Source organism: Archocentrus centrarchus, chromosome 10 (genome assembly GCF_007364275.1).
Source record: "Archocentrus centrarchus isolate MPI-CPG fArcCen1 chromosome 10, fArcCen1, whole genome shotgun sequence".
NCBI classification, from domain to species: domain Eukaryota; kingdom Metazoa; phylum Chordata; class Actinopteri; order Cichliformes; family Cichlidae; genus Archocentrus; species Archocentrus centrarchus.
In genome coordinates, this window is record NC_044355.1 from 12,910,294 (window position 1) to 12,922,970 (window position 12,677).

Genomic DNA, 12,677 nt, shown 5'->3' on the forward strand with positions numbered 1-12,677 from the left:
TTACTGTTAGTTATGAGGCAGGATTTAAGCCCAAAATACTGATGAAAATAGGAACACAGCTGGAAGAGCTATTAATATAACGTAGCAAAGACAGTTTGACACGAGCAGCTCAAGGATAAACAAGCCAGCAGCATTTGGTGTAAAAGTAGCCAACCAAGCAACCAAGTAACTGAGATTACCTTTTTTTGTAGTAATGCAAAGCAGTGGTTTTGCAACTAAAGCAATTGATTATTAGGTAGATTTTTCAAATAAGCAATCAGCAACTGTTAAATATGTAACTAGATTTTCTTGATTGTCTTGTTGCGACAGAAAAAAATAAACCTGAATCCGGTGCATTCTTCTCTCTCTGACTCCTTTGCACGCACCTACATACTAGTGTAAGGCACAACATCCTAAAATTGTTCCTGCGCTCATGTTAAAGTGTGCTAGTGTGATGGCAGAGAGTTACACTGTGGATTTCTTTTAAAGCTACTTTGGGCTGCTCCCGTAAGGAGTCGCAATACCAGGTAGTTCTCAATGTTTGATTTGGCAGATTTATTGTGAAAAGGGATTTGGGCCTCCTCCTGTAATCAAACTGGGGCTTAGACTGGGATGGAATTTGTAAGGCAAACATATAAAACACCACACTATGGAAACATTTATTTCTGTTACTTCTGGTAATGCAAAAGTATCCTAATGAGTTACATTTCTCAGTCAGTAACACTGTAATGTAACATTTTATTGGCAGTATATTTGTAATGTAATAAGTTACTTTTAAAAGTATCCAACACTGAACACTACTAATACATAAAGCCAACAAAATCTTTTGTGTCAAGGCAGGTAAAGTGTATATTGTAAAACTTTACACAGAGCGAATCTTGAATATGGCAACATTTTTAAGACACCTAAGCTGAGAGGACAAACAATGCTCTTTACCAACCGGTTATAGATGCTCTGGAAGGCCTGTTTGCTGGGAAGCAGGATGTAGGCCAGTGGCAGGCTAATGTCGACAGCACACTGACACTGAGCGACACACTGCTCCTGAAACTGACGCATCTCCACTGGGTCGGCTGGAATCACCATCTAAAACAAACAGGGAGGAGAGGTGAGGCAAGGAGGAACAGGTCTGCTGAGGATGGCTGAGATTGCTGATTAACTGAGATGTCATGTTTTTTGTGTGCCAGCACACCTCCTCGGTCTCAAACATAGTGCGGTTGGAAGAAAAGGGAGAGCTGGTTTTGTCGTTGAATTCACAGTGACTTTCAAAGAAGGCGGCACCAAGGTCCCTGATGAGGCCCGGGTTCATGCCACTCAGACCCGCTGCTGGGCCCTGAGCCACACCTCCACGCACACGCACTGATATCCTGCTCACAGAGACACGAGAAAAGTTGAGGACGGTGCAGTTTTTCATGTCTGATCGGACGAGGAAAAATTAAAAAGAAAATCCAATTTTCTCGCAAGGGCTTCAGCAGTGTGAACAGTCAGCACAACCACAGCATGATTCAAAAACAAAACTGTGATAAACAACTGCAGAAAATATTGGCTTTGCCCTCAATTATCTCTCCAGTGTCACCACTCCTCAGTATAAAAGGTACTGAAAGAACCAGACTCCAGAACTGTGAAGTGAAAATGAAAACATGTAGCCCTAAATCAAATTTTATTTATTTATTTTGGTGAATTGCACGTCTTCCCTTTTGGCTCCAGTGTCTGAAGTTGATCACAGCCCAAAAAGGGAGACATGGCAATTTAGATTATCTTTAAGATCTTGTCATTTTTATTACAAGATCTTTTATTATTTTTAGCCACAAATGAAAACACATTTACAGTGTCTCCCAGTGACTGAAAAATACTGTCAGAGTAATTTCTTCTGAGAGCTCCATGAGCATCATAGGCCAGAGTCTGAGTCTGTGACTGCTTTTACGCATCACTGTACCACTGATGATTAGAAGGACTAACCTGGGCAGAGAGTCCCGATTCTTCCTCACTCTGATACAAGGGAATGAGCCTCCCTCCCAGCCCTCATATGACCCTGGTGAGACACAAGATATCAGTAAATTGAACTGTGTTCTAAATATCAGGTTAAAGGAAGATCTAACAGAACTATAATCTTACAACAAAGCCTATAAAAACACAATTTGCACAGTTACATCAATTTAAAATGTCAGAAATGAAAAGGTCTGCATTTATTATAATAAACACTTATGCACAATTTAAAAATATACACAGAAAACAAGGGTCTCCTTTTTTTTTAAACATATAAAGCTAACTTAAGTCACTGGATGAAAATCTTTTAGGTTATTGTTTCCAGGATTCCCTAAAAACTAAAGAGCAAATTATTGTAGTAAAACACAGACTGACTACAGACTACGTCAGGCTCTCTTTACTGAATAGTGGCTACTGGGAAGTACACTGTATATCTAGCTTTGGTCCCTCCTTTCATGAATCTTCAGTGAGTAGCAACAACTACTTGTGCGAGTTCCCACCGTGTAGGTCAGTGAAGGAGGCCTCCAGCAGCTGGGTGAGGCAGGGGGCCCACGGCTGTCCTGGGATAGCCTGCTCACTCTGTAGGTCTGGGGCCTCCTGGTGCTTCAGCTCGAGCTCCGTCATCTCCAACACCAAGGTCTCCTGCCGCACTGCCCTCTGGGTCGGCGATCGACGCTTTGGGAGGGGCCGTAGGTCAGGTATGGGGAAACGAAGCCTGAGGACGGCGTGAGGAGAGAGGAGGGTGAAGGAGGAGCTGAGCTCGCTGCTATGAGTCTGAGAGGAAAGGAAGAGAAAAAACAGATGAACATGGATTTTAGGAAGCATTTCAGTCAGAGCTACAGAAAGTCTCACTTGCTTCCCACTGCCAAGCTTCATTAGAGAACTAATCTGCTTGAGATGACTGCAGAAGTGCTAATTTACTCTGAAGACTGGCAATTTAACAGGATTAACTTTTAAAGCGATTCCCACAAAGCTTTTTGGTTTTCCATTGTGTTGCTGCTGTAAAAATTCACGACTCTGCACATCCAAAGCAGATGAAGTGATATTATATGTTACTTGAATGCCTTTCTACTCAGTCACGTCAGGCTGGGTTGTAACATAGAAGGAAACAAAACATTCCTTCCCCTTAGAAAGTGCCTCTCAAAGGTCAATCCTCAGTGGGTTCAACTACCAACATATTACTATCATTACAAACTGCCTTTGCTGATGTTAAACTCAATTATACCCCTCAGGTCCAGTAACTGAGGGATTTTTTAACAGCAGGTCTCTCTGTGCGGTCAGGTCCTCAGACGTGAGCCACAGTAATAGCACCCATCTAAAATGTGATGATCTGACTCTGTGGGTGACCTCATGACTTCTCCTCTTCTGACATCTTCTATTTTCCATCTTTGGGGGGTTCAAGGCCAGCCTGACTGGTTATTATCTAATTTGAGAAGTTGTAAAAAAAATATTGCTATATTCCATAATCTGAGAGATGCAGAAAAGGGTATTTAAAAAAAAAAAAAAAAAAAAGGTTTCTGTCCAAAGAAATCTCAGACGTGGATCACTACATTTCTGGTCTATTCATCTTTGTTTTCACTGGTAATAATCTGTTATCAATATATCTGCAACTGCCATGAGACTCTTTACTTGATCATCTTCCTGACAGTCCATTGTATTTTCAAGGGACTATATTTCCTTGTATTTGCTTAGACTGGCTACTTTCATTATATCTGACCTGTGTGAGTCCTGATGAAGCCATCTGATTGGGACAGTAGCTGAAAGCTTTGCTGAGGCTCCCCAGACGGCTGAGGATGTCCAGATCCAGCTCGGCACTGAGCTCAGCCAGCTCCACTCGCACTACACTGTCCCGCCGTAACACTTGCTGTTTACCCTGCAGACACACAAACACACAGCAGGTTAGACAATAAAGAAAAATTATTGTTATTCTCTCATCAGTTTTTGACGTAATGTTTGGCTGATTATCCATGTTTGTATAGTTAATCAATACTACACTGAAGCAAACCTTTGGTGGTCAATCGTTTTAAAAATCTTTAAAAATCTAGTTGTATCAATACTGGGAAAAGATGCAGTGCAGAATTTCATCATACAGCAGTTGAGGGGGTTCAATCAAAAAACATAATAAAAATTAAAAATAAAATAATTTCCATGAAATTTAGAATAAAGACATACAAAGGGGCGGAGGAAATTCAAAAGTGGTGTGTCAAAGAGACACAGTTTTATTTAATATGACATGAAAAAAGAAGGAATAACTTTCTCAATAAAATCTCAAGAAAGCAAATACTTGCTTTTTTTTTAAACCCAATTTCATTCCTGGAGTTTACATTTTTAGTCAACTGCTTCTTCTTCAGTGAGTCATGTGTATCCTCACAATTACAAACAGCAATTTTGGTTATGACCCAGAGTTAAACCTATACTGGTTTGACCTCGAGTGGCACTGGAAAAACTGGCTTTGAAAGTGTTTCTTGAGGAAAAGACATAAAAATACATAGAAAGCATTTTGGTGCAAACTAATTGTTTACAATAAAACTCTATAGGGAACCAATAATCAATTTAACGATAATGCAAAACAAAAAATATCTATCCATACTGCGCATTCTGCACAATGAAGTGCAAAACAAACTCAAAATGAAAGTTTTTCTTGAGATAAGACAGGCTTTGTACTCAAACAGCTACCTGTACCTGTACATATGTAGAACTATATGTTGGGGATAATATTTTTGGTAGCTTTCTCATTTTCTGGCTCAAATGGCCATTTATTTCTGAGCATGCTTTGGTTTGGAGATTAAAAGATGAACTGCACTGTATTATCACACGCTATATTTTCAGCTTTAACTTTATTTTAATTTTATAGACTCTTTTTAAAATGTGTCATTTGTAAAAGATGATTGGAGCACAGAACAGGAGGTCTTGAACTGAACATCTATCATAAGGGTATCCTGGCCACACCGCAAGCCTAGCATAATCTGGGCTAAGTCACGCTAAGCCAGCAGACTAGCTGATGGCTACTCAGACTGGGCTGTGTTTAGAAATGCTTACCTTACGGAGGCGTTTTTCGGTGAGGCTGTAGTGTAATTGGGCACAGGGTCTGGCTGCAGCTCCAACTGTGAACAGACCAGCTTTCTGGAACTGAAGCAACTGGAAAAGACACCCAGAGGACTGCTGACTGGATCTGCAATTTTTTCCCCTTACAAGAGTGGTAAAAGGGCAACAAATATACTTGTTCCAGACAACAGGGAAATGTCTTTATCATGAGATTCTTGTTTGATATTTTAAATTTTGCTATATTGAAAGTATACTGACTTAATGTGAATGGCTTAACAAAATTAAGTTCTTAGCACGAAGACAAAGTTGAAGTGTTACAGTGTGAACACACCCTATTTTTGTTTAAAAGCTCCAGAGATAGACAGAGATTACCTACCTCACAGTACACAGGCCGTCCTCCCAGAGGCACTCTAACAGCTCCAGTCTGCTGAAGGAAAGGTCTGAGGTCACAGCCCTGTTGTGGCGTCTCCCACTTCGCATCTCACAAGCAACCCGCACTGCTGCTCCCGTCAGTCTGCAGAAAAGACAAGAAAGAGAAACACACTGTCAGTCTCAATTGGGAAAGTTTGTAGAAGACCTGACCAACTATGTGTGAATGCAGTATGAGAGGGGATGGAAGCAGGCTCAGCGGAAAACCAGAAAGAAGGAAAACAAAATCCCATCCTCCTCAATACCTACAGACTAGTGTCATTAACGTTTGTACTCAAGAAATATTTTCCTCCTGCATCTTATAATGAAAGCATATTTTAGTCTCTCCGTTGATACAACACTTCAACAAGTATATTTTTTTTCTCATTACAACTACAAGCCAAAGAGAGGGAATTTCAGTTTACATTAACTATAATTTAAAAAACAAAGTTATGTGTGTATTTTTCAACCTGAGATGCGAGTGTGGGCAGGCCTTGGCGAAGCCGCCTCTCAGATGATGGAAGTCTCTTTCACTGAACATGCTATCCTTGAATGTGGCCAGCTCCTTGAAAAACACCTGAGACACCTGAGCCAAGGCTACGTCAGCCCTAGAGTGCGGGTCCTCCTGCAGCAGGGTTAGAGTGAGCCCGCCGAGGGTCAGTCGCAGCAACGCGTCAGGCTTTAGCTGCTCTGCCTGGCCGCTGTGTGAACGCCCTGCAAAGATGAGAGTTAAACATTGAGGTAGTTTTTTTAATAATGCTTTTGTCTGAAAATACAGCAACACAAAACATATTCACTCTTTTATTTAACAGAGAACTAGGGGCAAGTAAGTTAAATTTGCTTTACTTTGTGTCATGGTGTTAAGACACTGCATCTATTACTAAGTGCAATCATGACACTTGTTATATTAGATCTCCAGAATCCACAGGCATAACTGCAAACACTCCTTTACTTTAAGGCCATCCCCTGGCGCCCTCCTCTTTTGCTGTTTCTCCCAAAAAATTCAAGTTGCTGGACCATCAAACTTTTATTATGTATAAATATAAGACATGCAAGTTTTGTGTGGTCATCCAAAGTTACCCAAGTTACTAGACTGTCAATAAAACACAGTCTACGTGCTAACTGTCAATGTAACATGGCAACCCACAATCCAATTCAGAGGGTGTGTGTGCAGCTAATCTCTGCAGGTAGACCTGTTATTGTTGTTTCACCACTTCAGCTCCTTTAATGGTGAAGACAAAGTAAAGTGTAAGACTTTAAACACTTCAAAAATCAGAAATTGTGAGTTGAGCCATGTATGTGACTCTTTGGATGTGTGTGACAGGGAATTGTTCATTTTAGTAAAGATTCAAGTTTCCTGACTCAATCGTTCTCAGTAGAGAATGAGCTACCACCAAACTGAGCAGTCCTCCAGCTGGACAGATTGCACTGACCTCTTGGCTTGGCTACAAAAATGTACTACAGTGTAGTTTCACTTAAATCATTTTATACATATCCCACCCCTCCCCCTTCTCAACAGTAACCCCGTACTTAGCCCTCCACATTACCTCTACTGCGGCTACTGGCCTGGGGTAGACTGGATAGGCAGCCAGCTACGGGATACCTCCTGGGACAATTCATGATGCCCTGGCAGGAAAAAACAAAGTGAACACCAGTTCTGTGTTTGCTGTTGTTGAACATACACAACTCTGATTGCACTTGGCACTAAAACCTGTTTTCCTATTTGTCATCACTTGTAAAATACCCAAAGTAAAAGAAATTGAGTAAGCACAAGACCCATCACAGATGGGGATATCTTCTTGTGATTAATGGAAATACAAAATAAATGTAGAAGTCAGGATAACATTACAGCCCTTTTACATAATAGAAAACCCTTCAGTAGACATCTTATTACCTTCTGCAAAACTATTTTGCTCTAATTTGGAGGCACTGCCCTAAACTTTTATCCAATATTTTAGTCATCCCTGGGTTAGTAAAGATTCAATACATATTCCAGCAAAAATAATCATTAAATCAGAATAACTTCTGCATGCTGTAAGAGATTGATATTCTGTGATTATCTGTGACATTTCTACAGATACTGTTTGGTAACCCCATCCTAGAACAGACCCAAAAAAGGGTACAAGGGTTTATACTACATAATGCCTTTCTATTTATATAAGCTATAAGAAATAACCAGACAGAATGCATACTTACAAGGTATTCACATCATATTTACTCATGTGTATATTAGGAATATTACTACATGATGTACCCATACTACATAATGTGCTGATATTGATGCAAATGTATAACATCACTATAATCATAGAAACCAGTACAAACATAATGTGGTTTATATTTGAGCATATTGCTGAGTCAGTAGGTATGGCTTTAATATGATGATCAGAGTCTACTATTAATGCCAGGAGTAATCCCTGACCAACATGATAGACAATACTCAGCCAATCAGAAGTTGGCATGACAGGCTAATCAATAAGGCTGCAGCCTAGAACTGATGTTAACAGACTCACTCTTTGCCTAGAAATTTGGGATCCCCCAGTTTTCTCACCATCTAGCTTACAGCAAGCTGTTTGGGGACCTAGGTCATCTGCTAGATATGGGGAATCTCCACTTTCTTCCATTTCAGTCATAAGGGTCAAGTAGGTATAGTCTGAAATCCTCCATGTTGTTTACGCTCCACTTCAGATAAATACAGCCACATGTACTAAGTGTACTAAATATCCAGGAATATGAATACTGTGTTGCACATCTTTGAAGAGTAAAGACACATATGGTAAATTTCATGGTTCAACCCCTTTTGGTTTTGGAGTCTATAGACCGGAAAGGTAAAACTTCATAGACAGAGGTCTGAACGGACGAACGGATGGACAGATGGACGGTAAGAGGGAGGGGGGGGGAATCAATATTAGACAGAATAATGCTATTCTTGGGCCTGAACATACACACAATATGGATCACCTAAAATTTTATTCTGACAGTTTTCAAGCCTCAGAACATACAGCCATCTCCTACACATTTACACATTACACATTTACACACTTACACACACACACACACACACAACCACACACACACCACACCACACTGTGTACCTGTGCAGACAGTGGTGACGGCTGTGTTAAGCTGGCTAAACTATGTGTGGAAGACTCCATGTCGCTGTCTGACAGCTCGCTGCCAGAGCGGACAGATGTCACACCTGCTCGTCATTCCAGCAGGACCCATAGAGTAAAACATTTTCTGCAGGAATGAACACACACACACCCACACACACACAGGTTATATGCTGAAATGTACAGAAACACTTCCTCATGTTATGTTCATGTAAGAAAAGAAGCAAAGGAGGAGTTTTTCACACCATCAGGAAGGACATGAAAATACTGTACTACTTATGCAATCACACAATAAAGTAAATGTAATTGTACATTAACTGTAAGCTAAGCACATAATTAGTGCTACATGTTTATTTGTGGCCATCCAGAAAATGTGGTTTCTAACATTAACATTCTAACTAACATTATTTAGTATTTTTAAAAAAATAATCCTTACTTTCATAGCTTACTGGTCTTTTTTAAAAATTAGAGTGTTCTGGAAATATTAACAGGTCTACCAAGGATAGGCTGCATGTCAAGCAGACACAGTACAATATAAGAGGACTTGTACTGATCTGTGTACCTCCGTTCTCCATGCCAGTGACAAAGGACTCCAGGTCCGGCTCAGTTTCCCACTCCCTGTCTCTGGGACTGGAGCCCAGCTGCTTACTGAGATCCTCCTCAATCATCCGCAGGTCATCTGAGTCTAATGGACGACTGTGCACTCTGCCACACTTGGTCTCTGTCTCTGGGCAACAGAGGACAGAATATAGCATTAAAATGGTTCAAAGACAAAGAGACCATGTGTGCAACCTCACATTCAAGAGGCGTTTAAAAATATCTGTGACGTTACAGTTTAGTTCCAGGCTACAGAGGAAGAAGCCAGACTAGTCTAGGTGTTTAAGGTCAGAGACAGCATCCCTTTATGGGGCCATACTTGCACTGCTTGAATCTTTGGGCCGCATACTACACTATGGTTCAGAGACTGAATGGATGCTTCATATAAATTTCTGGTTTCATATTATGAGTGAGGGCAATACTTTTTAATCTATATGAGCATAAAGGAGAAATTGCGATTTTATCATCATTTATTCATGTTACTATAATGCTAATAACCTAACTATGCCTTGACTAGTTTCCTGGTTTAACCTAGATTAAGATGACAAAATTACCATCTTTCAAATTACAGAGGCATATAAACTACTTTAAGTCATAGCATTATCACTATGAGTTATTACAGCAATTTCTAACTAAATCTAAGGATAAAAAACAAACAAACAAAAAAAAAAAACAGGAGGATCACAGATTCACAGTAAAATGCATCTTTTAAATGTCAGATCTGAGCAGCGCAAAAGCTAATCAGAAGAAGCTGCTGCAATCTGGCCTTGCATTGGTTTATATCACACTGTCTGCTTTATTGTACCAGTGTCTATGCAGAGGGCTGCCAGCAGGTCTGTCAGATGGGTTATTTGATCAGGAGACAGCAGCATGTGGACACAGCCCACTTTCCCATCCAACTCCAGCTGATAATTAGAGAGAAAGAAAAGAGAGAAGTCAGTCTGAGAGAGTAGCTGTGTTTCACACCATCTCATAGTGTACGACAGAGAGCTGCGCACACCTTTGGTCCGGGCAGCATGTCATTCTGTTTGATCTTGACGGTGGTCTCAATGAAACCGGAGCAGCTTCCTATGAGGAGCGGCTGAGATAGAGGGGCTGCTAGTGGCTTAGCTTTCTCCCCTTCCTCCTCCCCTTCCTCCTCCTCATCGTTGTCTTCACCTTCCTCTCCTTCACTAGCCATGGCTGAATCTGTGCGTTCCTCCTCAGGAGGACCCTGTAAAATGAAGACAAATGAAGAAAGATTTACAGTTACACATACTGACAGTTTTGAGACATGAAATCCTGATAGATTTTCTCTTTCACATGATGTCATCCACTGCCAGTTTATTCCTGAAATTAATTAAATTAATCTCTAAAGAAAAAGCAGATCTACACCAGTTTACCCCCTAAAGATACGACATTATTATGAAAGTCACACTTCGGAAACATTATTTGGGACAATAGATAGCATAAGATAAATTATCTTGTTTGGAAAGATGTCATCTAAAACAGTATCTTATTGAAGCCAGACATGCTGAAAAAGCTGCATGCTTTCCCCAATCAGAATGTTTGAACTGAGCTTACAGTCTCAGTTCAAACATCACACGGACTGTGTCGGTGTTATTATCTGTAACTTGTTCCCACAACTCTCCAAATTAGTTAGTTAATTACTAGTTTAATTACTTAAATTCCAAAGGAAAACCGCACTAAAACAACGAGGTATGTAAAAACAATCAAATACTTTCACTTTCTGTGACAGTATTCTCAGTGACATTATTATGGTAAGAACTAAGTCATCTGAGATTTTAGTAGATGCATCTATGGTATCAATTTGAAAATCCTTGGTCACATCATTCTCAATTTATTGTGTTCACAAAGTTGAAGGTTGGCTGCCCGCCTGCCCGGCTGAGTGACAATACCCTATCAGCCTTTTTTGGGCTGAGGGGTAAAAATGGATAAGACAAAAAGACAGATATCCCATGTGCTGAATATGCGTTCCTACATTTTAAATAAGTTGCACAGAACATTAAATATGACTTGTGATACTGATTGATCATCACAGGAAGCAACTAAAGTAAACAATACATAAAGATTTGAGACAGTGTGGTGACCATCACCTGTACTATCCCAGTGCTGTCATAGAACAGCTGAACAGCGCTCAGCTGGAGGATCTTGTGCAGGAAGGCAGGCGGCTGGTGGATGTCGACAGGCACGGCAGTCTGGCTGGCTGGATCTCGAACTGCCTCGTCAAAATACTCCAACCTGGAACAGCACAGCAACATTTAGTGCAAATGGCAAATTTAAATTAAGAAAATTTTAAGAAATTATAAGAAAATGGTGGAAATTGAGACGTTATACCTGCAATGTGACAAGGTACAAAGTGGCTCAATTTAAAAAAAAAAACAAAAAAACACCAACTCAGGGAATTAATGGCATGCTGCTAAGTACATCTGGGACCTTATATTTTGACCAGATACACTGTTACCATCAGTAACTTAAACTCTAGGACTGCTGAAGCACAAGTTCCTGTTTAATAAACATTACATATGTAACATGCCTCACTTGACCTCAATCAGTTGTTCTGCCCTTGTGGTCACTGATCAGAGATCAGAACAGCCAACCTGAGCAGCTTTGTCAATATGCCAAGAAAACAGAGAGCCTCACAGCAAAATACCAATAACGCCACGAAAAGAGGGACACAGAAAGGACGTACCGGTAGGTTTGGTGTCAGAAATGTGAGAGGGCAATGAAGTTTAAAAAAAAAAAAAAAAAAAGACGTTACTGTTATGTAACTGTCCAAAATAATTTTACCTCCCTATATTATAACTTCTAATTTTTAAATGGATATTTGCATCTATAATTTTATATATCCCTATGATGTTCCCTCTTCATGGCTTGTTGTGGCTGCCCCAACAGTAAACTGAGAGGTAAAAGTCAAAGCCAAAAAGAAGTCACAAAAGCACTCCAAACTTAATGTTAGTTTTCTGCTTTGAGTACATGGAGTGTCAAAGATTAGGCATCAACAATTACATTCTCCCAGATCTACTTAGGTTTTTTTTAAAGAGAGATGATCAATCTGAAGCTACCAGGTAATAATAAAAGAGTACTTTATAGACAACTGCATGCAAGCTGCCATTTTCCTGCTTAAAATATTGTTAGTGAGCAAGTTTGGTGCATTTTATTTTGACCAGGTTTGACTATTGCAGTTGGAAATGGTTACAATGTTATGTCAACAATGCAACAAAAATACATCAAACCATTAAGAACAATTCTTTCTCTCATTCTGGTGTTCTGTAGGCAGCATCAGTGACTCTGTCCATATTCATCAACATCATCATGACAGACACTCTCTTATTGACAACACCTTGAGTGCAGCCTGCAGTTATTTGCAGTCACTGTTTAGGAGAATGAACTCATCAATACTGATAATGTTTAAAATGGGGTTCACACTGAGGCCACGGAGTACAAGTTCATATTAAAAAAATTAAAAAAAAAAAAAAAGGCCTCTCAGGCTTAGCAGAGAAGACCTGGCTTCAATTTTGCTTTCCTTCGCTCTGATGCGGGAGTGTTCCA

General features: G+C 40.1%; 1 protein-coding gene across 1 annotated transcript in view; it reads right to left on the minus strand.

Moving 5' to 3' along the window:
• The window catches only part of atg2a (autophagy related 2A), a 32,159-nt gene that overhangs the window by 13,656 nt on the left and 5,826 nt on the right, over positions 1-12,677 (minus strand). The window contains 15 exon segments of the mRNA XM_030739602.1: positions 920-1,062; positions 1,169-1,343; positions 1,936-2,008; positions 2,463-2,736; positions 3,680-3,835; positions 5,002-5,100; positions 5,389-5,521; positions 5,886-6,129; positions 6,963-7,041; positions 8,511-8,615; positions 8,617-8,654; positions 9,091-9,255; positions 9,931-10,030; positions 10,126-10,338; positions 11,222-11,366. Coding sequence (XP_030595462.1) covers positions 920-1,062; positions 1,169-1,343; positions 1,936-2,008; positions 2,463-2,736; positions 3,680-3,835; positions 5,002-5,100; positions 5,389-5,521; positions 5,886-6,129; positions 6,963-7,041; positions 8,511-8,615; positions 8,617-8,654; positions 9,091-9,255; positions 9,931-10,030; positions 10,126-10,338; positions 11,222-11,366 — 2,142 coding nt within the window.